Source organism: Boleophthalmus pectinirostris, unplaced genomic scaffold (assembly GCF_026225935.1).
Source record: "Boleophthalmus pectinirostris isolate CB_2022bp ecotype Guang Dong unplaced genomic scaffold, ASM2622593v1 HiC_scaffold_30, whole genome shotgun sequence".
NCBI classification, from domain to species: Eukaryota; Metazoa; Chordata; class Actinopteri; order Gobiiformes; family Gobiidae; genus Boleophthalmus; species Boleophthalmus pectinirostris.
The window spans coordinates 37876-61447 of record NW_026571300.1 but is presented as its reverse complement, the minus strand read 5'-3'; the positions used below and the strand labels follow the sequence as shown (position 1 = coordinate 61447).

Genomic DNA, 23572 nt, shown 5'->3' with positions numbered 1-23572 from the left:
AAGCAGGACTAAACCAGGACTAAAACAGGACTAAAAAGGACAGGACTAAACTCAGGACTAAACAGGCCTAAAACAGGATAAAAAGGACCAGAACCAGACTACTAAACCAGGACTAACCAGGAACTAAACCAGGACTAAAACAGGACTAAACCAAAACTAAAACAGGACTAAACCAGGACTAAATCAGGATTAAAACAGGACTAAACCAAAACTAAAACAGGACTAAACCAGGACTAAATCAGGACTAAAACAGACTAAACCAGGACTAAAACAGGACTAAAACAACTGCACAAGAAGAAGTGGTTTAAAGTTTTAAGTTTAAGTACAAATTTAATGGTACAAATGTTTGGTGAACGAGAGCGAAAGATCAGATCAAACTGACACGTGGTGTTTTTGTTTTTCTTGTATTTCTGTCTGAATCTGAGTTTAACCCTGAGTTTGTTCTAAACTCGTCTTTTGTCACACTGACACACTTCCTTTTCTTCTTCAAGTGTTTTCCGGGTCAGTTTTGTGCGTCGCCCCCTCAGGCCGAGCGCCGCACTCACACACAAAAACACACACAAACACACACACAACACACACAAAACACACACACAACACACACAAAACACACACAAAACACACACAAAACACACAAAACACACACACAACACACACACACACACACACAACAAACACACACAAAACACACAAAACACACACAAAACACACACAACTGACTTTTGTATCTGTGGAGACTCTGACTTTGTCCACTGACCTGGAAATGACTCGAGTGACCGACCTGGGAGCCTCCGACTTTCTGATTTAATACTGATTTAGTCCTGGTTTAGTCCCAGACCCAAACACGGGACTAAACCAGGACTAAACTAGGACTAAAACAGGACTAAACCAGGACTAAAACAGGTCTAAACTAGGACAAATCAGTACTAACTAGGACTAAACTAGGACTAAACCAGGACTATAAACCAGGCTAAACTAGGACTAAAACAGGACTAAACCAGGACTAGGACTAAACTAGGACTAACAGGACTAAAACAGGACTAAAACCAGGTCTAAACTAGGACTAAACCAGGACTAAAAAACTAAGCCAGGACTAAACCAGGACTAAACCAGGTCTAAACTAGACTGAACCAGGACTGAACTAAACAAGACCACTAACATAAGGACTAAACTAAACCAGGACTAAACTTGGACTAACCAGGCTAAACTAAGGACTAAACAGGACTAAACCAGGTCTAAACTAGACTAAATCAGGACTAAACTAGGACTAAATCAGGACTAAACGACAAACCAGGACTAAAACTAAACTAAACTAGGACTAAACTAGGACTAAACCAGGACTAAAAACAGGACTAAGCCAGGACTAAACCAGGACTAAACCAGGGCTAAACTAGGACTAAAACAGGACTAAACCAGGTCTAAACTAGGACTAAATCAGGACTAAACTAGGACTAAATCAGGACTAAAACAGGACTAAACCAGTCTAAACTAGGACTAAACTAGGACTAAACCAGGACTAAAACAGGACTAAGCCAGGACTAAACCAGGACTAAACCAGGTCTAAACTAGGACTGAACCAGGACTGAACCAAGAGTAAACCAAGACCACATAAGGTCATAAAGGACTAAACTAAACCAGGACTAAACTTGGACTCCGTCAGGACTAAAACATGATAAACTACAACTAAACCAACTCGATTTTAATTCATATTTTCTATAAAAACACAAACTTTTCCACAGACTCACGTCGTTTCTCTTCTCTTTTGTAGAGTTTTTAAAGTCGCTGTCGTCAGTTGAGCAGAAATGACATAATTAAATTTACAAAATAAAAAAATAAAGAATAAATTTAGAAATAAACTCACACAAATGAAAACAGTCACACAAAACAAATACAAATGTCTGGTTTCATTTTCTGCAGTTTTGAGGCTTTTTCACATTTTTGAGGAGCCGGACGACAAAAATAAAACTGAACCACAAACGAAACACAAACTGTGTAACTGTGGCTCTTCTCTGGCTCTTGTGTGTAACTGTGGCTCTTCTCTGGCTCTTGTGTGTAACTGTGGCTCTTCTGTGGCACTTGTGTGGCTCTAGTGTGTAACTGTGGCTCTTCTTTGGCTCATGTGTGGCTCTTTTATGTAACCGTGGCTCTAGTGTGTAACTGTGGCTCTTGTGGCTCTTTTTGGCCATGTGTGGCTCTCTGGCTCTTGTGTGTAACTGTGGCTCTTCTCTGGCTCTTGTGTGGCTCTTGTGTGTAGCTGTGGCTCTTCTCTGGCTCTTGTGTGGCTCTTGTGTGTAGCTGTGGCTCTTCTCTGGCTCTTGTGTGCTCTTCTCTGGCTCTTTTGTGTAACTGTGGCTCTTCTGTGGCTCTTTTGTGTAACTGTGGCTCATGTGTGGCTCTTTTATGTAACTGTGGCTCTTCTCTGGCTCTTGTGTGGCTCTTGTGTGTAACTGTGGCTCTTCTCTGGCTCTTGTGTGGCTCTTTGTGTGTAACTGTGGCTCTTCTCTGGCTCTTTTGTGTAACTGTGGCTCTTCTGTGTAACTGTGGCTCATGTGTGGCTCTTTTATGTAACTGTGGCTCTTCTCTGGCTCTTGTGTGGCTCTTTGGTGTAACTGTGGCTCTTCTCTGGCTCTTCTCCAGCTCTTCTCTGGCTCTTGTGTGGCTCTTCTCTGGCTCTTTTGTGTAGCCGTGGCTCTTTTCTGGCTCTTGTGTATAACCGTGGCTCTCATGTGTAACCGTGGCTCTTTTTTGTAACTGTGGCTCTTCTCTGGCTCTTGTGTAGCTCTTTTGTGTAACCGTGGCTCTTTTCTGGCTCTTTTTCAGGTCGTTTGACTCCATTTTGTGTCGTTTTATTAAATTTTGACGTTTCCTGGAGGCTGTTGACCCCAAATTTGACCTTTAAAATAATCGTTAATATTTCCAAAACTAAAACAGCGCAAACGACGGACATTTGTAGTGTTTGTGTCGGTTTTTGCGTGGGTTTTTTGTGCGTCTCAGATCTGGTACGTGTGGAGGAGGGCAGCGGGAGTCTGGCTCTGGTCACGGTTCAGGACCCGGTGGAATGTCCGTCACAAAGAAGAACACAAGATGGCCGCCGCTGTGAGACGCCGCGCCGAGGAATTTAATAAAACGCCGACGGACGGACGGGAAAAATCTAAAACGACCCAAACCTGAACCCGGGGCCGACCTTTTCAAACGTCAACCGGAGCCGACGCTTCTGGACGCAAGAAGGAAACTCTGAGGAGCCGAAAACTGAGGCCGCGGACGGTTTAAAGAAACGCGAACGAGTCAAATGAAGCTCACTGAGGCTCTTGTCTGTGTCGCGAAAAGTTAGAAAACGTAGAAAATGTTCAGACACAAACACTCGGCAGAGGAGGTTCAAGGCGACGCAAACGATTTGACGCACAACCTTAAATTGGGCTTAAGTGTGGCTCTTCTCTGACTCTTCTCTGGCTCTTCTCTGGCTCTTCTCGGGTTCCTGTGTGGCTCTTGTGTCTAACTGTGGCTCCTCTCTGGCTCTTGTGTGTAACCGTGGCTCTTGTGTGGCTCTCGTGTGTAACCGTGGCTCTTCTCGGGCCTTGTGTGGCTCTCATGTCTAACTGTGGCTCTTCTGTGTCTCTTCTCTGGCTCTTGTGTGGCTCCTGTGTGTAACCGTGGCTCTTCTCTGGCTCTTCTGTGTAACCGTGGCTCTTCTGTGGCTCTTGTGTGTAACCGTGGCTCTTTTGTGTAACTCTGGCTCTTCTCTGGCTCTTGTGTGGAGCTGTGGCTCTTCTTTGGCTCTTCTCTGGCTCTTGTGTGTAACGGTGGCGCTTCTCTGGCTCTTGTGTGTAACTCTGGCTCTTCTCTGGCTCTTGTGTGTAACTCTGGCTCTTCTCTGGCTCTTGTGTGGCTCTTCTCTGGCTCTTTTGTGAAACTGTGGCTCTTCTGTGGCTCTTTTGTTTAACTGTGGCTCTTGTGTGGCTCTTTTCTGTAACTGTGGCTCATGTGTGGCTCTTTTATGTAACCGTGGCTCTTCTCTGGCTCTCGTGTGGCTCTTTTGTGTAACTGTGGCTCTTGTGTGGCTCTTTGGTGTAACTGTAGCTCTTCTCTGGCTCTTCTCCAGCTCTTCTCTGGCTCTTGTGTGGCTCTTCTCTTTTGTGTAGCCGTGGCTCTTTTCTGGCTCTTTTTTGTGACTGTGGCTCTTCTCTGGCTCTTCTGTGGCTCTTTTGTCTACCCGTGGCTCTTCTCTGGCTCTTGTGTGTAACCGTGGCTTTTTTCTGGCTCTTTCGTGTAACCGTGGCTTCTCTGTGGCTCCCTCTGTGTAACCGTGGCTCTTCTGTGGCTCTTTTGTGTAACCGTGGCTCTTCTGTGGCTCTCCTGTGTAACTGTGGCTCTTCTGTGGCTCTCATGTGTAACCGTGGCTCTTCTGTGGCTCTCCTGTGTAACCGTGGCTCTTCTGTGGCTCTCGTGTAATCTGCTCTTCTGTGGTCTCATGTGTAACCGTGGCTCTTGGCTCTTCGTGGCTCTCTGTGTCTCGTGTGTCTGGCTCTCTGTGGCTCTCCTGTGTAACCGTGGCTCTTTTCTGGCTCTTTTTTCAGGTCTGACGGCGGCTGCGATGGCCGAGCTCCAGAAGCTCCAGAAGATGAAGATGATGATGAGTTTACAGAACGGCAACGAGTCCGACAACGAAGACCTGCACTCCAACACGGGTGAGTGTGAACGGGACGCACACCGAGTCACACCGAGTCACACCGAGTCACTTTTCTACCTGACGTGTCAGATCTGCGGAGAGGCGAGCACGAAGAACACATGTTTTTAAGTTTCATTTTCAGCAATAAAAAACAAAATAAATTAAATAAAAAGTTGACTTCACACTGGCTTTCTAGAAAAACAAAGACAAAACAATATCCACGGAGTGTGAAAAGTTACGTAGTGCATCTTTAAAGTCACAGAGTTGTTTCCTGAAGGTCCTGTTTTGAGTTTTTTTTTTTTTTTTTTTTTTTTTTATAGATGTTATGTCGACTATAAAGGACTATTAGACTATAGAGACCTTATGAAGACTATAAAGGACTTATGTGGACTATAGAGGACTTATTTAGACTATAGAAGACTTATGTAGACTACAAAGGACTTACGTAGACTACAGAGGACTTATGTAAAATATAGAAGCCTTATGTGGGGAGTTATGAGTATCTATAGAGGCCTTATAAAGAGTGTAGAGAACTTATGTGGACTATAGAGGACTTATGTAGTCTAAAGGGAACTTATGTAGACTATAGAAGACTTATGTGGGGTATAGAGAACTTATGTAGACTATATGTGGACTATAGAGGACATATGTAGATTACAGATGCCTTATGTAGACTACACAGGATTTATGTAGACTATAGAGGACATATAAAGATTATAGAGGATTAATGTGGACTATTGAAGACTTATGTGGATTTATGTAGACTATAGAGAACTTATGTAGCCTATAAGGGCCTTATGTGGACTATAAAGGACTTATGTTGACCACAGAGGACTTATGTAGACTATAGAGGCCTTACAGTATGTGGACTATAGAGGACTTATGTAGACTATAGGGGACTTATGGGGACTATAGAGGACTTATGTGGACTACAGAGGACTTTATGTAGACTATAGAGGACTTATGTAGACTGTAGAGGATTTATGTGGACTGTTGAAGACTGATGTGGAGTATAGAGGCCTTATGTAAAATATACAGGACTTACGTGGGCTATAGAAGATTTATATAGACTATAGAGGGCATATGTGGACTACATAAGGCCTTATGTGGACTATAGAGGAGTTATAAGTATCTATAGAGACCTTATAAAGAGTGTAGACAATTTATGTGGACTATAGAGGACCTATGTAGACTAAAGGGGACTTATTTAGACTTTAAAGGACTTATGTAGACTCTAAAGGACTTATGTAGACTATAAGGTCCTTATTAGGACTATAAAGGACTTATGTAGACTACAGAGGCCTTATGTAGACTATAGAGAACTGACTATAAAGGACTATATGACTAGACTATAGAGACTAAGATAGATCTATAGAGACTTATGTAGACTATAGAGACTTATCTACTATAGAGGACTTATAGACTATAGAGGACTTATGTAGACTATAAGGTCCTTATTAGGACTATAAAGGACTTATGTAGACTATAGAGGACTTATGTAGACTATAGAGAACTTATCTGAACTATAGAGGACTTATGTAGACTTTAGAGGACTTATGTGGACTACAGTTTTGTTTCCTGACACCTGAAGGCCTGTGCTTGTGTCTCTGCTCACTCCTCCTCCGCTCTGAGTTGTTTTTTTTTGTTGTTTTTTTTATATTTCTGCTCCAATGTTTGCGCCGGTCGTGCGTCTCTGTTTGGTTTCGTCTCTGCTCCTTGAGAACATGTCCGGTCTTGAGTTCACGGGTTTTAATGTTTAACCGGAGAGCGATGACCTGCAGAGAGAGAGAGCGAAGGCGGCTCCATCACGTCAGAGCGGAGACAAAAGAGCGAGAGGAGGGCTCGGACTGGACACTAATTAACTCTTTTGCTGAATCAGAAAATAACCGATCCCCGCGAAGGATCAGAGGAAGCGCCGGGTCAACGGTCAGTGGGCAAGAAAACTCCAAAAGCTGTTAATATCTAACTCAAAATCATGGAAAAGTAAATAAAAAATAAAGCAAATATTACGTAAAAGGGCCCACGTTTAACTCTCAAAACCCTGCACATTTACAGTAAAAAAAACAAATAATATCGAGGGAGTTTATTTGTTTCAGTCATTTAACAGACGAGGCTTTTATTTGGGACCAGGCTTTTATTTGGGACCAGGCTTTTATTTGGGTTCCTCACAAAAATCTTGGTCCACAAATTTTTTAAACCAGTTTAATCTGTGTATCGTTCATTGCTTCATTTTTCAGAATAAAACCAAAAAAAAATAAAATAAAATTAAAAAATGAAAAAAAACTAGTCCTGGTTTAGTGGTTTAGTCCTGGTTTAGTCCTGGTTTAGTCCTGGTTTAGTTAGTCCTGGGTTAGTCCTTGGTTTAGTCCTGGTTTAGTCCTGGTTTAGTCCTGGTTTAGTCCTGGTTTCCAGTCCTGGTTCAGTCCTGGTTTCAGTCCTGGATTTTAGTCCTGGTTTAGTTTAGTCCTGGTTTAGTCCTGGTTTAGTCCTGGTTTAGTCCTGGTTTAGTCCTGGTTTAGTCCTGGTTTAGTCCTGGTTTAGACCTGATTTAGTCCTGGTTTAGTTCGTTATCTGTTTTTTCCATTTTTCATTTAAACACAAAATTAAAAACTAAAAAAAACAAATCATTTTCTTTTTTTCAATTTGGTTTTGGAGTCAAATAATCAAGAAAATTTTTTTTTTGTTTTTTTTTTTTTTCTTATTTTTGGTTTTATTTAGAAAAATGAATCAACGAATGACACACAGATTGTCCTGATTTGGTCTTGGTCTTGACCTTTTAAAGTCCTGGTCTTGTCCTGGTCTTGGTCTTGTCCTGGTCTTGGTCTTGGTCTTGTCCTGTCTTGGTCTTGGTCTTGGTCTTGTCCTGGTCTTGTCTTGGTCTTGTCCTGGTCTTGTTTGGTCTTGTTTTGGTCTTGTTTGGTCTTGTCCTGGTCCTGGTCCTGGTCCTGGTCCTGGTCTTGGTCTTGAACACTCGTTAAAAGCTCACGAGAGTCCGTACAGGACACACAAACACAATTTTTATGTTTTTTAGTCCGACAAAAGTGTCCAAGTCTTCGACCTGACGAATAATAAAAACAATCCAAGACGACGAGGCTGAGAATAAAAAGCATCAATAAAACATGTGCGAGTCAATAGTGCCGTTGTTTGTCGGTTTGTGCGTCTGTGTGTTTGTGTGTTTGTGTGTTTGTGTGTTTCTGTGTGTTTGTGTGTTTGTGTGTTTGTGCGTTTGTGCGTCTGTGCGTTGCCAGGTCAGCTGTAGAATATGGCACTTTTCTGTCCTATTCTTTTCTGGTTCCTGAGCTTTTTGTTTTGCGTCGTGTTAATAATTGAAAAGAGCAAATAGACGAGAGGAGAGTGGCTCCAGAGAGAGAGAGGCCAGAGCCGAAAGACGAGGAGCTTTGTCTGGACGACACGACAAACACGAACACGACAAACACGACAAACACGAACACGACAAACACGACGAACACGAACACGACAAACACGAACACGACAAACACGAGAACACGACAAACACGAGAACACGACAAACACGAGAACACGACAAACACGAACACGAACACGACAAACACGAGAACACGAACACGAACACGAACACGAAACAGAACACGACAAACATGAGAACACGACAAACACGAACACGACAAACACGACAAACACAAGAACACGACAAACACGAGAACACGACAAACACGACAAACACGACAAACATACGACAACACGAACGAAACACGACAAAACACGAACACGAACGACAAACACGACAAACACGACGAACACGAACACGAAACACGACAAACAACACGAACACGAACACGAACACGAACACGAACACGACAAACACAGAACACGACAAACACGAACACGAACACGACAAACACGACGAACACGACACAAACACGAACAGACAAACACGAACACGAACACGAACACGACAAACACGAGAGAAACACAAACACGACGAACACGACAAACACGACAAACACGAGAACACGACAAACACGAGAACACGACAAACACGACGAACACGACAACACGAGAACACGACAAACATACAAACAAGAACACGACAAACACAAACACGAGAACACGACAAACACGAACACGACAAACACGAACACGACAAACACGAACACGACAAACACGAACACGACAAACACGAGAACACGACAAACACGAGAACACGACAAACACGAGAACACGACAAAACAAACACGACAAACACGAGAACACGACAAACACGAGAACACGACAAACACGAGAACACGAGAACACGACAAACACGAGAACACGACAAACACAGAACACGACAAACACGAGAACACGACAAACACGAACACGACAAACACGAAACACGACAAACAGAACACGACAAACACGAACACGACACAAACACGAACAGAACACGAACAACACACAAACATGAACACGACAAACACGAGAACACGACAAACATGAACACGACAAACACGAGAACACGACAAACACGAACACGAACACGAGAACACGACAAACATGAACACGAACACGAACACGAGAACACGAACACGACAAACACGAACACGACAAACACAGAACACGACAAACATGAACACGACAAACACGAGAACACGACAAACACGAACACGACAAACACGAGAACACGACAAACACGAGAACACGACAAACACGAGAACACGACAAACACGACAAACAGAACACGACAAACACGAACACGACAAACACAAACACGACAAACACGAGAACACGACAAACACGAACACGACAAACACGAGAAACACAAACACAAACATGAACACGACAAACACGAGAACACGACAAACACGAGAAACACGACAAACACGAGAACACGACAAACACGAGAACACGACAAACACGAACAGAAACACGACGAAACACGACAAACACGAACACGACAAACACAAACACGAACACAGAACACGACAAACACGAGAAACACGACAAACACAAACACGAGAACACGACAAACACGACAAACAGAACACGACAAACACGAGAACACGACAAACACGAGAACACGACAAACACGACAGAACACGACAAACATGAACACGACAAACACGAGAACACGAACACAGAACACGACAAACACAAACACGACAAACACAGAACACGACAAACACAAACACGAACACGAACACGACGAACACGACAAACACGAGAACACGACAAACACGAGAACACGAACACGACAAACACGAGAACACGACAAAACACGAACACGAGAACACGACAAACATGAACACGACAAACACGAGAACACGACAAACACGACAAACACACGACAAACACGATGAACACGAACACGAACACGAGAACGACGACAAACACGACAAACACGACACAAACAAACACAGAAACACAAACACGAGAAACACGACACAACACAAACATGAACACGAAACAAAAACACAAACATAACGAACATGAATATGAACACAAACACGACACAAACACAACACAAAAACATGAACACGAAACACAAACACGAACACAAACGCAACAAACACAAACATGACAAACACGAAACATGAACACAAAACTGAACATTAACACGACACAAATATGACAAATACACACACGAACACTAAGCATGAAACACGAACATGAAACACAAACACAAAAACACGAAACACAAACATGAACACAAACGCAACAAACACAACACAAAAACACGACAAAAACAAACACACGGAACACGAACATGAACATGAAGAACACAAACACAAAAACACAAACACAAAACCGAACAAAAACACAAATACGAACGCGACGAACACAAACACGAACACAAAAACATGAACATGACAAAACACGAAACAAAAAACACGAAACAAACAAACAAAATACGAAACACACGAACAAAAAACACACACAAACATGAACACAAAACACGAACACGAACACAACACAAACATGACAAACACACAAACACAAACACGAACACAAAAACGAACACGAACACGAAAACACGAACACAAAACACGAAACACAACATGAACATGAAAGAAACACAAACAAACACAAAACACAAAACACAAACCGAACACGACACAAACACACAAAACACGAAACACGAACATGAACATGAAGACACAAACACAAACACAAAACACACACAAAACACAAAACCAAACAAAAAACACAAATACGAACCGCGAACACAAACACGAAACACAAACAAAACATGAACATGACAAACACAAACAAAACACACAAAAACACAAACATGACAAACAAACACGAAAAAACAACAAACACAAACAACACAAACATGACACAAAACATGAACACACAACACGCAAACACAAACACGAAACACAAACAAACACGAACAAAAACAAACAAAACATGAAACACAAAACACAAACACGAACATGAACACGAAACACGAAACATGAACACAAAACGACACAACACAAACATGAACACGAAGAACATGAACACAACATGAAACACGAACATGAACACGAAACACAAACATGAACACGACGAACATGAACACGACAAACATGAACACAACAAACACGAACATGAACACGAAACACAAACACATGAACACGACAAACATGAACACAACAAACACGAACATGAACACGATGAACATGAACACGACGAACACGAACACAAAAACACAAAAACAAAACCGAACACGACACAAACATGACAAACACAAACACGAACACGAAACTAGGCACAAAACACGAACATGAAACACGAACACAAAAATGCAAACACAAACACGAATCCAAAGCCGCGGACGTTTTCAAACAGAACAGCAGAAAGTGGAGTGTTAAAACTGTCACGGAATAAATTTTCTCACTTTCTCAGGGTTTATATGAGTTCAATCTGTTCTAGAGTTAATTTAACTTTTGTGGAACTAAAACTTTGTCCAAATGTACATGGATTCAAAAGTTCAGTTACAAAAACAATTATAAATACTGTGATATTTACTTCCTCCCACTCCTTTTTCTCCTTTTTTGACACAAGAAAACACAAGTGCATGACATTTATTTTTGTTTATTGTCATAGGAAAGAATTTTTTTTTTTTTTTTTTTCATATTATATGTATGTATTTATATTTTTTATGCATGTTCTATGTCCAAATAAATGTTCAGTGATTCATTCAAAGTTCCTGTTTAACCCGAAATCAAGAGTTATATTCACGTTTTGAGAGTAAACACATAACACTTTGTAGAGTTTAACTAAACGACACACAGAGGGGTTTTATTTTTACACTTTATTTGAGTTAATTTAACATTTTGGGGAGTAGTAACTACACACTATATATAAAAAAATAAATCTGTGCAAATTAACACTAAGATGAATTACACTAGAGAAGATGAATTAACACTGATGAATTAACACTACACCAGAAGATGAGAATTAACACTAAGAGAAGATGAATTAACACTAATTAACACTAGAAGATGAATTAAACTGAAGATGAATTAACACTAAGAGAAGTTGAATTACACTTGAATTAACACTAAGAGGAAGATGAATTAAACACTAAGAGAATGAATTAACACTAAGAAGATGAATTAACACTAAGAGAAGAGAATTAACACTAAGATGAATTAACACTAAGAAGAAGATGAATTACACTAAGAGAAGTTGAATTAACACTAAGAGAAGAGAATTAACACTTTAATTAACACTAAGAGAAGATGAATTAACACTAAGAGAAGATGAATTAACACTAAGAGAAGTTGAATTAACACTAAGAGAAGTTGAATTAACACTAGAGGAAGATGAATTAACACTAAGAGAAGATGAATTAACACTAAGAGAAGATGAATTAACACTAAGAGAAGATGAATTAACACTAAGAGAAGATGAATTAACACTAAGAGAGATGAATTAACACTAGAGAGAAGATGAATTAACACTAAGAGAAGATGAATTAACACTAAGAGAAGTTGAATTAACACTAAGAGAAGTTGAATTAACACTAAGAGAAGATGAATTAACACTAAGAGAAGTTGAATTAACACTAAGAGAAGTTGAATTAACACTAAGAGAAGATGAATTAACACTAAGAGAAGTTGAATTAACACTAAGAGAAGATGAATTAACACTAGAGAAGATGAATTAACACTAAGAGAAGTTGAATTAACACTAAGAGAAGATGAATTAACACTAGAGGAAGATGAATTAACACTAAGAGAAGATGAATTAACACTAAGAGAAGATGAATTAACACTAAGAGAAGATGAATTAACACTAAGAGAAGTTGAATTAACACTAAGAGAAGAGAATAACACTAAGAGAATGAATTAACACTAAGAGAAGATGAGATTAACACTAAGAGAAGTTGAATTAACACTAAGAGAAGATGAATTAACACTAAGAGAAGTTGAATTAACACTAAGAGAAGAAGAATTAACACTAAGAGAAGATGAATTAACACTAGAGAGAACACTAAGAATGAGATTAACACTAGAGAAGATGAATTAACACTAAGAGAAGTTGAATTAACACTAAGAGAAAGAAGATGAATTAACACTAAAAGAATGAATAACACTAAGAGAAGATGAATTAATGAATTAACACTAAGAGAAGTTGAATTAACACTAAGAGAAGTTGAATTAACTAAAGAGAGTTGAATTAACACTAAGAGAAGATGAATTAACAGAGAAGTTGAATTAACACTAAGAGAAGATGAATTAACACTAGAGAAGATGAATTACACTAAGAGAAGTTGAAATTAACACTAAGAGAAGATGAATTAACACTAAGAGAAGTTGAATTAACACTAAGAGAGTGAATTAACACTAAGAGAAGATGAATTAACACTAAGAGAAGTTGAATTAACACTAGAGAAGATGAATTAACACTAAGAGAAGATGAATTAACACTAAGAGAGAAGTTGAATTAAACACTAGAGAAGATGAATTAACACTAAGAGAAGATGAATTAACACTAAGAGAAATGAATTAACACTAAGAGAAGAGAATTACACTAGAGATTAACACTAAGAGATGAATTAACACTAGAGGAAGATGAATTAACACTAAGAGAAGTTGAATTAACACTAAAAGAAGATGAATTAACACTAGAGGAAGATGAATTAACACTGAAGAGAAGTGAATTAACACTAAGAGAAGTTGAATTAACACTAAAGATGAATTAACACTAAGAGAAGATGAATTAACACTAAGAGAAGCTGAATTAACACTAAGAGAAGATGAATTAACACTGGTAATAGTTGAATTAACATTAAAGAAAGTTGAATTAACTTAATCATATCAACTCTGGCAAATAACTCCAACTCGAAAATAAAACTTTTTGTGTTAAAAACAACTCTGAAATTTTAACTCTCCAATTTTTTTAATATGTAAGAGAAAGAAAGATTTGAGAATGTGCGGATTTTAACAGAGTTCAGAAAATATTGTAATAATGACGCCCTTTAAATTGAGACTCTCGTTGTCGTGTCGTCATTTTGTTTCTATGGATACGCCACATCTGTCTGAAATGTTCCGCAGTGTGACTTTAAACAGCTCGACTTTACGTTTATTCAATCACAGGTGCAGGTTTTAGAGTCAAAAAACTTACTTAAAAAAAAACAGACATTGTGAGTGTTTTTGGGGTCGCCTCTCCACGGATCTGACCTGTAACTCGGTCTGGTTCGGCCTCCGTGACGACAGACAGGTTTAAAGCCACACTGCGGAACTTTCCAGACAAAGCAACAACATCTCCAAGAAAAAAAAAAAGCATTTGACGGACGCTGCACCGAAACAGTTCCACGGTTTCGCTTTTAAAGTTTAAGGTTTACTCGGGTTCACGGGCCGAGCTCTCACATCTCCACGGAGACGAGCGGTAAAGTTCCGCAGTGCGTCTTTAATCGCGCGCGTGTGACCTGATTATAACGGTGACACTCAACCCTGGGAACGGCTCGAGCACAAAAGGCCTGAAAACAGATCTGAGGGGCGCGTCGGTCGAATCGGTTTGATAGAAAATGTTGAAGCGACGGTGAGGAGCTTGCGTGGGTCTGAGCGGAGGACAGGGCGGAGCGCGAGAACGTGTGAAAGACGGGTTTTATGTGACAGGGAATAAAAGAGGGAAGCGAACGTCTGTCCCCGATTAACCCGAGAGGAGAGACGATGTAACGCAAGAGAAACGTCCTAAATAACTCGCGCAAAAGAAACGAGCCGCGACGTTTTTCCATGTTCTGATGTCGTTTCCTCGTCACAAACACAAACACTGGAGTTGGGTTTTTTGTTTCATTCACACACGTTTGAGTCAAGGACTGAACCAGGACTGAACCAGGACTGAACCAGGACTGAACCAGGACTGAACCAGGACTGAACCAGGACTAAACCAGACTAAACCAGGACTGAACCAGGACTGAGACTGAACCAGGACTGAACCAGGACTGAACCAGGACTGAACCAGGACTGAACCAGGAACCAGGACTGAACCAGACCGGACTGAGACCAGGATCAGACCAGGACCAGACCGTGACTGAGACTGGGAAAAGAAAAGAACTGAAAACAGTTCAGTCCTGGTTTAGTCCTGGTTTAGTCCTGGTTTAGACCTGGTTAGACCTGGTTTAGACCTGGTTTAGACCTGGTTTGGTTTGGTCCTGGTTTAGTCCTGGTTCAGTCTTAGTCCTGGTTCAGTCCTGGTTCAGTCTTGGTTTAGTCCTGGTTAGTCTGGTTTAGTCTTGGTTTAGTTCAGTCCTGGTTTAGTCCTGGTTAGTCTGGTTTCAGTCTTGGTTTAGTCCTGGTTTAGTCCTGGTTTTCCAGTCTTGGTTTAGTCCTGGTTTAGAGTCCTGGTTTAGTTGGTTTAGTCCTGGTTTCAGTCTTGGTTTAGTCCTGGTTTAGTCCTGGTTTAGTCCTGGTTAGTCCAGTCCTGGTTTAGTCCTGGTCAGTCTGGTTCAGTCTTGGTTTAGTCCTGGTTCAGTCTTAGTCCTGGTTTAGTCCTGGTTTAGTCCTGGTTTAGTCCTGGTTTCTGGTTTAGTCCTGGTTTAGTCCTGGTTTAAGTCCTGGGTTTTAGTCCTGGTTTAGTCCTGGTTCAGTCTTGGTTTAGTCCTTGGTTTAGTCTGGTTTAGTCCTGGTTCAGTCTTGGTTTAGTCCTGGTTTAGTCCTGGTTTAGTCTGGTTTAGTCCTGGTTTAGTCTTGGTTTAGTCCTGGTTTTAGTCCTGGTTTCAGTCCTGGTTTAGTCCTGGTTTAGTCCCTGGTTTAGTCCTGGTTTTAGTCCTTGGTTTAGTCCTGGTTTAGTCCTGGTTCAGTCCTGGTTTAGTTGGTTTAGTCCTGGTTTAGTCTGGTTTAGTCCTGGTTTTCAGTCCTTGGTTAGTCTTGGTTTAGTCCTGGTTTTAGTCCTGGTTTAGTCTTGGTTCAGTCTTGGTTTAGTCCTGGTTTAGTCCTGGTTCAGTCCAGCATCTCGATCGATTTTTCTTCTGTTCAATAAATAAAATCTGTGAAGTGATGATGGATTTTGACAGTCGAGTCGAGTCGAGTCGAGTCGGGCGCCCTCAGGTCCACGACCTGGTGCAGGACTCCTTCACGTGCACTGAAACTTGATTAATTTTTTTTTTTTTTTTAAAACATGTAGATAAAATCAAAATCCAACATCTGCCAGAAAACAAAAAATCACAGTTCAGGTTTTTGTTAAAATCGCTCAGTCCTGGAGTTTGATTCGTCTTCATGACCCTGAGTGAGTTAAATGTGTAAACGACGAGAAGAAACGTCTCAAACTTCAGGAGACGGACACGAGTGAGGTTTGGCTCTAGACCCGGGGCGGTTCTAGACTCGGACCAGAGCCTCAGGAAATAAAAACCTTCATCTCGCACTGACCTCCTCACTTTTTAAAAATTCTCCTCGGGACCTTTTCTCTTTTTTTTTTTTGCCCTGGAAGTAAACGAGTGAAGAATCTCCACCGGGCAAACCTCAGGACGGAGATGAAAAGAGAAAGAGAAGAGAGAAATGAAAGGGGGAAGAGGAAAGAAGGGAGAGAGATGAAAAGAGAAAGAGAGAAAGATAAAAAGACTGGTGGAAAGAGAAAGAGAAGCGAGGACAAGGAGTTAAAAGAAAAACAGAAAGAGCAGGAGGAGCGAGTGACTAAAAGAGAAAGAGATGAGAGAGAGGCAGACGGACAGATAAAAGTAGAAGGATAGAAGGATGGAGGGATGGAGAGGGAGAGAGAGAGAGAGGACACCTGGTCGTGTGTTTACTCGTCGTCGTTTGTCGTCGTCGTGGAGCAAACGAAGCAGCTGCTCTGTAAACGACAAAAACTCACACTAATGTGAAACACACGAAGAACGACAGAAGAGAAGAGAGAGGAGAGAGAGAGAGAGGGAGAGAGAGAGAGAGAGAGAGAGAGAGAGAGAGAGAGAGAGAGAGAGAGAGAGAGAGAGAGAGAGAGAGAGAGAGAGAGAGAGAGAGAGAGAGAGAGAGAGAGAGAGAGAGAGAGAGAGAGAGAGAGAGAGAGAGAGAGAGGAGAGAGAGAGAGAGAGAGAGAGAGAGAGAGAGAGAGAGAGAGAGAGAGAGAGAGAGAGAGAGAGAGAGAGAGAGAGAGAGACAGAGAGAGAGAGAGAGAGAGAGAGAGGAGAGAGAGAGAGAGAGAGAGAGGAGAGAGAGAGAGAGAGAGAGAGAGAGAGAGAGAGAGAGAGAGAGAGAGAGAGACAGAGAGAGAGAGAGGAGAGAGAGAGAGAGAGAGAGAGAGAGAGAGAGAGAGAGAGAGAGAGAGAGAGAGAGAGAGAGAGAGAGAGAGAGAGAGAGAGAGAGAGAGAGAGAGAGAGAGAGAGAGAGAGAGAGAGAGAGAGAGAGAGAGAGAGAGAGAGAGAGAGAGAGAGAGAGAGAGAGAGAGAGAGAGAGAGAGAGAGAGAGAGAGAGAGAGAGAGAGAGAGAGAGAGAGAGAGAGAGAGAGAGAGAGAGAGAGAGAGAGAGAGAGAGAGAGAGAGAGAGAGAGAGAGAGAGAGAGAGAGAGAGAGAGAGAGAGAGAGAGAGAGAGAGAGAGAGAGAGAGAGAGAGAGAGAGAGAGAGAGAGAGAGAGAGAGAGAGAGAGAGAGAGAGAGAGAGAGAGAGAGAGAGAGAGAGAGAGAGAGAGAGAGAGAGAGAGAGAGAGAGAGAGAGAGAGAGAGAGAGAGAGAGAGAGAGAGAGAGAGGAGAGAGAGAGAGAGAGAGAGAGAGAGAGAGAGAGAGGAGAGAGGGAGAGAGGAGAGAGGGAAGGAGAAGAGAGAGGGAGGGAGGGAGGCAGGAAGGGAGAGGAGAGGAAAGAGGGAGAGAGGACACAGAAGAGAGAGAGGGTAGAGGGAGGGAGGAGGAGAGAAAAGAGGGACAGAAGAGAGAGGAAGGAGGGAAGAGTAATGAAAGGGGAGGAAGGGAGAGAGGATAGAGGGAGAAAGAGAGAGGAGAGAGGAAGGAGAGATGGGGTGACACAGAGAGAGAGAGAGACAAAGAGAGAGATTTTATTACAGACAGATAGAAAGAGAGAGGAGGAGCTCTCTCTCCCTACCTCTTTCACCTTTTTCTCTCTCTCCCTCCTTCTCTTTCGCTTTCCCTCCCCTCTCTCGCTTTTTCTCTCCCTCTCTTCTCTCTCTCTTTCTCTCTCTTTCCTCTCTTTCTCTCTCTTTCTCTGTGTTTAAATTTGGCTCAGATTCTGAGGAAACATTGACACATTTGTAGAATTCCTCCAAAACCAAACATGTTTAAATATAAAAGTGAAACATGTTTGATGTTTTAATATTTTAAATGTTAAACTGAGTAAAGTTTGTGACTTTCAGCGAGTTAAAATAAAATATATTTGTGTCATATTCATATTATAATAGGGTTCGGTCAAGTGTTAACGGAGGGAAACAGGGTCAGATTTTTGACATTCAAATGTCTCTTATTCAGAAACTAGAGGGACTATTGAAATAAGTAAAGTATCAGAATGTAGGAAAGAGTTACACTCCAACAGGGTCAAGTTAAACCTGTGAGATTCTTTCAAGTTCAAGACAAAAAATTTAAAAACTCATGTCGGTAACGGAGGGAATGAAATATGCAGCACTTTTTGGTCAATAAATCCAGACAGTGATAACTCTTGGTTCTCACTTACATATCCTTAACAAACAAGTAGAAGGTGCAGGATTTTACATCATTTGTCACTTTTTTCTTCTGAAACTTTAATATTACTTCAAAATGAAAGAAACTATTTCTATAAAATATGTCAGTCCTTCCAAGAACATTTTTATCATTTTAAATACTTTTTTTTTTTTAATCCTGTCCCTTCATCAACAGTTCAAAGATGGAATAACACAAGATATGATGAAATACAAACATTTATTTACATGATTTTTGGGTCTTTGAAATTTGGGAAATAATTTTTGTTCCATGTTTCATTCATGGTCTGTTTAAAACAGATGGAACTTTACAACCAAAAATGGAACAGAAAAAAGGTCAACAGTTTGATAAACTCGAGTACATATGGATCTGTTCAATACATTTTTATATCAGATTTGGGTTAATTTGAAGTTTTGGTCTTGATGTTTACTTCTGTTTGACCAGGTCCATTTGTACAGTTGCAGATTTTTGCAGATGTTGTTCCAGCTGATGTGTGTATGTGTGTGTGTGTGTATGTGTGTGTGTGTATGTGTGTGTATGTGTGTATCTGTGTGTACGTGTGTGTGTGTGTATGTGTGTAATTGTGTGTGTGTATGTGTGTGTGTGTAACTGTGTGTGTGTGTGTGTGTGTGTGTGTGTGTGTATCTGTGTGTGTGTAACTGTGTGTACTGTGTGTGTGTGTGTGTGTGTGTGTGTGTCTTCGTGTGTGTGTAACGTGTGTGTGTGTGTGTGTGTGTCTGTGTGTGTGTGTGTAACTGTGTGTGTGTGTGTGTGTGTAACGTGTGTGTGTACTGTGTGTGTGTAGTGTGTGTGTGTGTGTGTGTGTGTGTGTGTACTGTGTGTGTGTGTGTGTGTGTGTGTACTGTGTGTGTGTGTGTGTACTGTGTGTGTGTGTGTGTGTATGTGTGTGTACTGTGTGTGTATGTGTGTACTGTGTGTGTGTGTATCTGTGTGTGTGTGTGTGTGTGTACGTGTGTGTGTACGTGTGTGTGTGTGTGTGTGTGTACGTGTGTGTGTGTGTGTGTGTGTGTGTACGTGTGTGTGTGTGTGTGTGTAACTGTGTGTATCTGTGTGTGTACGTGTGTGTGTGTGTGTGTGTCGTGTGTGTGTATGTGTGTGTGTGTATGTGTGTGTGTGTGTGTGTGTGTGTGTGTGTGTGTGTGTGTGTGTGTGTGTGTGTGTGTGTGTGTGTGTGTGTGTACGTGTGTGTGTAACTGTGTGTATCTGCGTGTGTGTTTGCGCAGGTGGCAGCGAGTGCTCGTGGGAGAAGGAGCGCCTGACCAGCCCCGGGGCCCCGTCCCTCAGCGGGACGCCGGGGGGAGGCGGGCAGGGGGCGGGGCCGACACCTGGAGGGGGCGGGGCTACGGCGGCGGGAGGCGGGCGGGGGACGGCCGTGGCGCCTGTCAATCAACAGCAGATCCAGCAGCAGCAGCAGCTCCTCGCCAACCGTGAGTAACGCCAGAAATCACCAGAAAAAACACCACCGCCGCCGCCGCCGCCGCCTCTGTCGCTCTGAGGAGTTTTCACTTTCATATTTGTTTCATAAAGAGTTTAAAAGTCCGATCAAGAGCTTTATTAAGAGTTTTTAAAAAATCACAAAGACAGACATTAAAATCACAAAGAAATACAGTAAAATCACATTCTTTGTGATTTTAATTGAAAATGACAAAGAAAGACATTTAAATCAGAAAGAAAGACCGTCAAATCAGAAAGATAAATGGTGAAAAATGACAAAGACAATACAGTCACAAAGGAAGATCGTAAAATCACATTCTTTGTGATTTTCATGTATTTCTTTGTGATTTTAATTGAAAATCACATAGACAGACATTAAAATCAGGAAGAAACACAGTAAAATCATAAAAACAGTAAAATCAAAAAAGATAAATGGTAAAATCACAAAGTGGGAGTAAAATCACAAAGAAATACATTAAAATCACCAAGAAAAAGTAAAATCACAAAGAAAGATGGTAACGCATTATGTGATGTGAAGATGAAGAAGAAACACAGAAAATTAGAAAGAAAGAAGTAAAATCACAAAAAAAGACAATAAAATCGCAAAGAAACACATTAAAATCACAAAGAAACACAGTAAAATAAAAAAAAAAGAAAGTAAAATCACATAAAATAGATGGTAAAATCACAAAGTGGGAGTAAAATTACAAATAAAGACAATAAAATCACAAAGAAACATTCAAATCACAAAGAAACACAGTAAAATCACAAAAAACACAGTAAAATCACAAAGAAACAGTAAAATAAAAAAATAGATGGTACAATCAAAAAGAAAGATATTAAAATCATAAAGAAAGACACTAAAATCACAAAAAAATAGATGGTAAAATCACAAAGTGGGAGTAAAATTACAAATAAAGACAATAAAATCACAAAAAAACTGAGTAAAATCACAAAAAAGACAGTAAAATTACAAATAAATATATTAAAATCACAAAGACAAAAAAATCACAAAAGATAGATGGTAAAATCACAAAGAAAGAGTAAAATCACAAATACATTATTAAAGCCGCGCGCGGCGATGGTGGCCCTCGCCCCGGCGCGCACCGCCCCCCCACGCGACCTCCACAGACTCGCGACCGCCCCGGCACGCCACCCTCTCTTCCCGACATCCACCCAGGCCGACAGCTCGTCGATTAGACACGTTACATAATGCACCTTTAAATATTTTTAGGAGTCATTGCGCCCCTGCTGGCCAACAGTGGAAAATGCACCATGTCCATAATAGACTTTCTGACTTGTAATCATGCATAGAATTTAATTCCCGAATTTGGTACAAATCCAATAATGTTGACGTTTCATGTCTATGGTAGGGGGCGCTATAGAGTTCATTTTTCATATGTTTTATAGTGTATTATATTCAGGCCGTGATCAGGCATTAGTGATTCAAATTTCAGCACAATCGGACTAAACCTGTGGGTGTAATTATCTTTTTACTATTTTTTGGGGGAGTCTTTGCGCCCCTGCTGACCAATAGTGGAAAATGCATCATGTCCGTAATAGACTTTTTTGCTTGTCATCATACATAGAATTTATGTTCCGAATTTGGTACTAATCCGATAATGTTGATGTTTCACATCTATGCTAGGGGGCGCTATAGAGTTCACTTTTCACATACTTCATAGTGTATTATGTTTAGGCCGTGATCAGGCATTAGTGATTCAAATTTCAGCCCAATCGGACTAAACCTGTCTGTGTAATAATTTTTTAACTATTTGTTGGGGGAGTCTTTGCGCCCCTGCTGGCCAAAGGTGGAAAATGCATCATGTCCGTAATAGACTTTTTTTCTTGTAATCATGCATAGAATGTAATTTTTGAATTTGGTATAAATCCAATAATGTTGACGTTTCATGTCTATGGTAGGAGGCGCTATGGAGTTCACTTTTCATATGTTTTATAGTGTATTATATTCAGGCCGTGATCAGGCATTAGTGATTCAAATTTCAGCACGATCGGACTAAGCCTGTGTCTGTAATCATATTTTTACTATTTTTTTGGGGCAGTCTTTGCGCCCCTGCTGGCCAGTGGTGGCCGTGACAGGTCACCGAAAAAACAGGAAATGAAGGCATTTTTCGGCGGTGTGCTACGGGCGAACTGTAAGGAGTATCCCAAAAAAATTTGGGAACTTCTGTGAGTTCATGTCTGTAGATGTGACATGTCAAATTCGAGCTCATTTGGACAAAACCCCGGGGATTTGAATCTTTTTGTAGACCCCCAAGTCAAAACGGCGCCGAATGTTTGATCCAATATGGCCGACTTCCTGTTCGTCATAGGGGTGCACAATGATTGGCTTTTTTGTTTGTCTCCTAGAGTTCTATCACTGCTCCGAATTTCGTGACCGTATGACAGAATTTGCCTCTCAGACTCCCATTCATTTAAAAATGTGCAATTTCTAGGGGGCGCTGTTGAGTGGGGGGGCTTTGGGCATAGTCGCGATGCCCATTTTATCAAATTTTTCACCGGGCCGATCGATCTGATACCCAGTTTGGGGACTTTTCGTCGAAAAAATTGAATTGAGATCCTTTGCAAGGAAAAATAATAATAATAGAGCGTAAGAAACCGAGCAAAAACAATACCCCTCGCCGAGGGCCAAAAATCACAAAGACAAACATTAAAATCACAAAGAAAGAAGTAAAATCACATTCTTGGTGATTTTATTTGAAAATCACAAAGACAGACATTAAAATCATAAAGAAACACAGTAAAATCACAAAGAAAGAGTCAAATCACAAAGAAAAACATTAAAATCACAAGGAAGAAAGTAAAATCACAAAAAATAAATGGTAAAATCTCAAAGTGGGAGTAAAATTACAAATAAAGACAATAAAATCAGAAAGAAATACAGTAAAATCACAAATAAAAACATAAAAATCACAAAGAAACACAGTAAAATAAAATTTAAAAAAAGTAAAATCACAAAAATAGATGGTAAAATCACAAAGTGGGAGTAAAATTACAAATAGATACATTAAAATCACAAAGAAACAATAAAATCACAAAGAAAGAGTCAAATCACAAAGAAAAACATTAAAATCACAAGGAAGAAAGTAAAATCACAAAAAAAAAAAGGTAAAATCTCAAAGTGGGAGTAAAATTACAAATAAAGACAATAAAATCAGAAAGAAATACAGTAAAATCACAAATAAAAACATTAAAATCACAAAGAAACTCAGTAAAATCCCCACGATCGTTAGTTTATTTCGATGCGACTTCACCGAGAGCCTTTTGACGACGTGATGAATCGTTCTTTCTGTACCTGAGCCACGTTGGAACAGATTTTCCCCGGTTTTCACTTTTCCCTCGTTCTTTTGGTCCCGAAGTG

At 40.7% G+C, this 23572-nt stretch overlaps 1 protein-coding gene across 1 annotated transcript in view; it reads left to right on the top strand.

The window, feature by feature from the left end:
* LOC110153480 (dachshund homolog 2-like) overlaps nucleotides 1–23572 on the top strand; it is a gene marked incomplete at its 3' end in the record, with an annotated part of 68304 nt that overhangs the window by 6876 nt on the left and 37856 nt on the right. The window contains exons 3-5 of the mRNA XM_055161058.1: nucleotides 2995–3096; nucleotides 4575–4685; nucleotides 19980–20183. Of these exons, the coding sequence (XP_055017033.1) occupies nucleotides 2995–3096; nucleotides 4575–4685; nucleotides 19980–20183 (417 nt within the window). The remainder of the gene's footprint in view (nucleotides 1–2994; nucleotides 3097–4574; nucleotides 4686–19979; nucleotides 20184–23572) is intronic.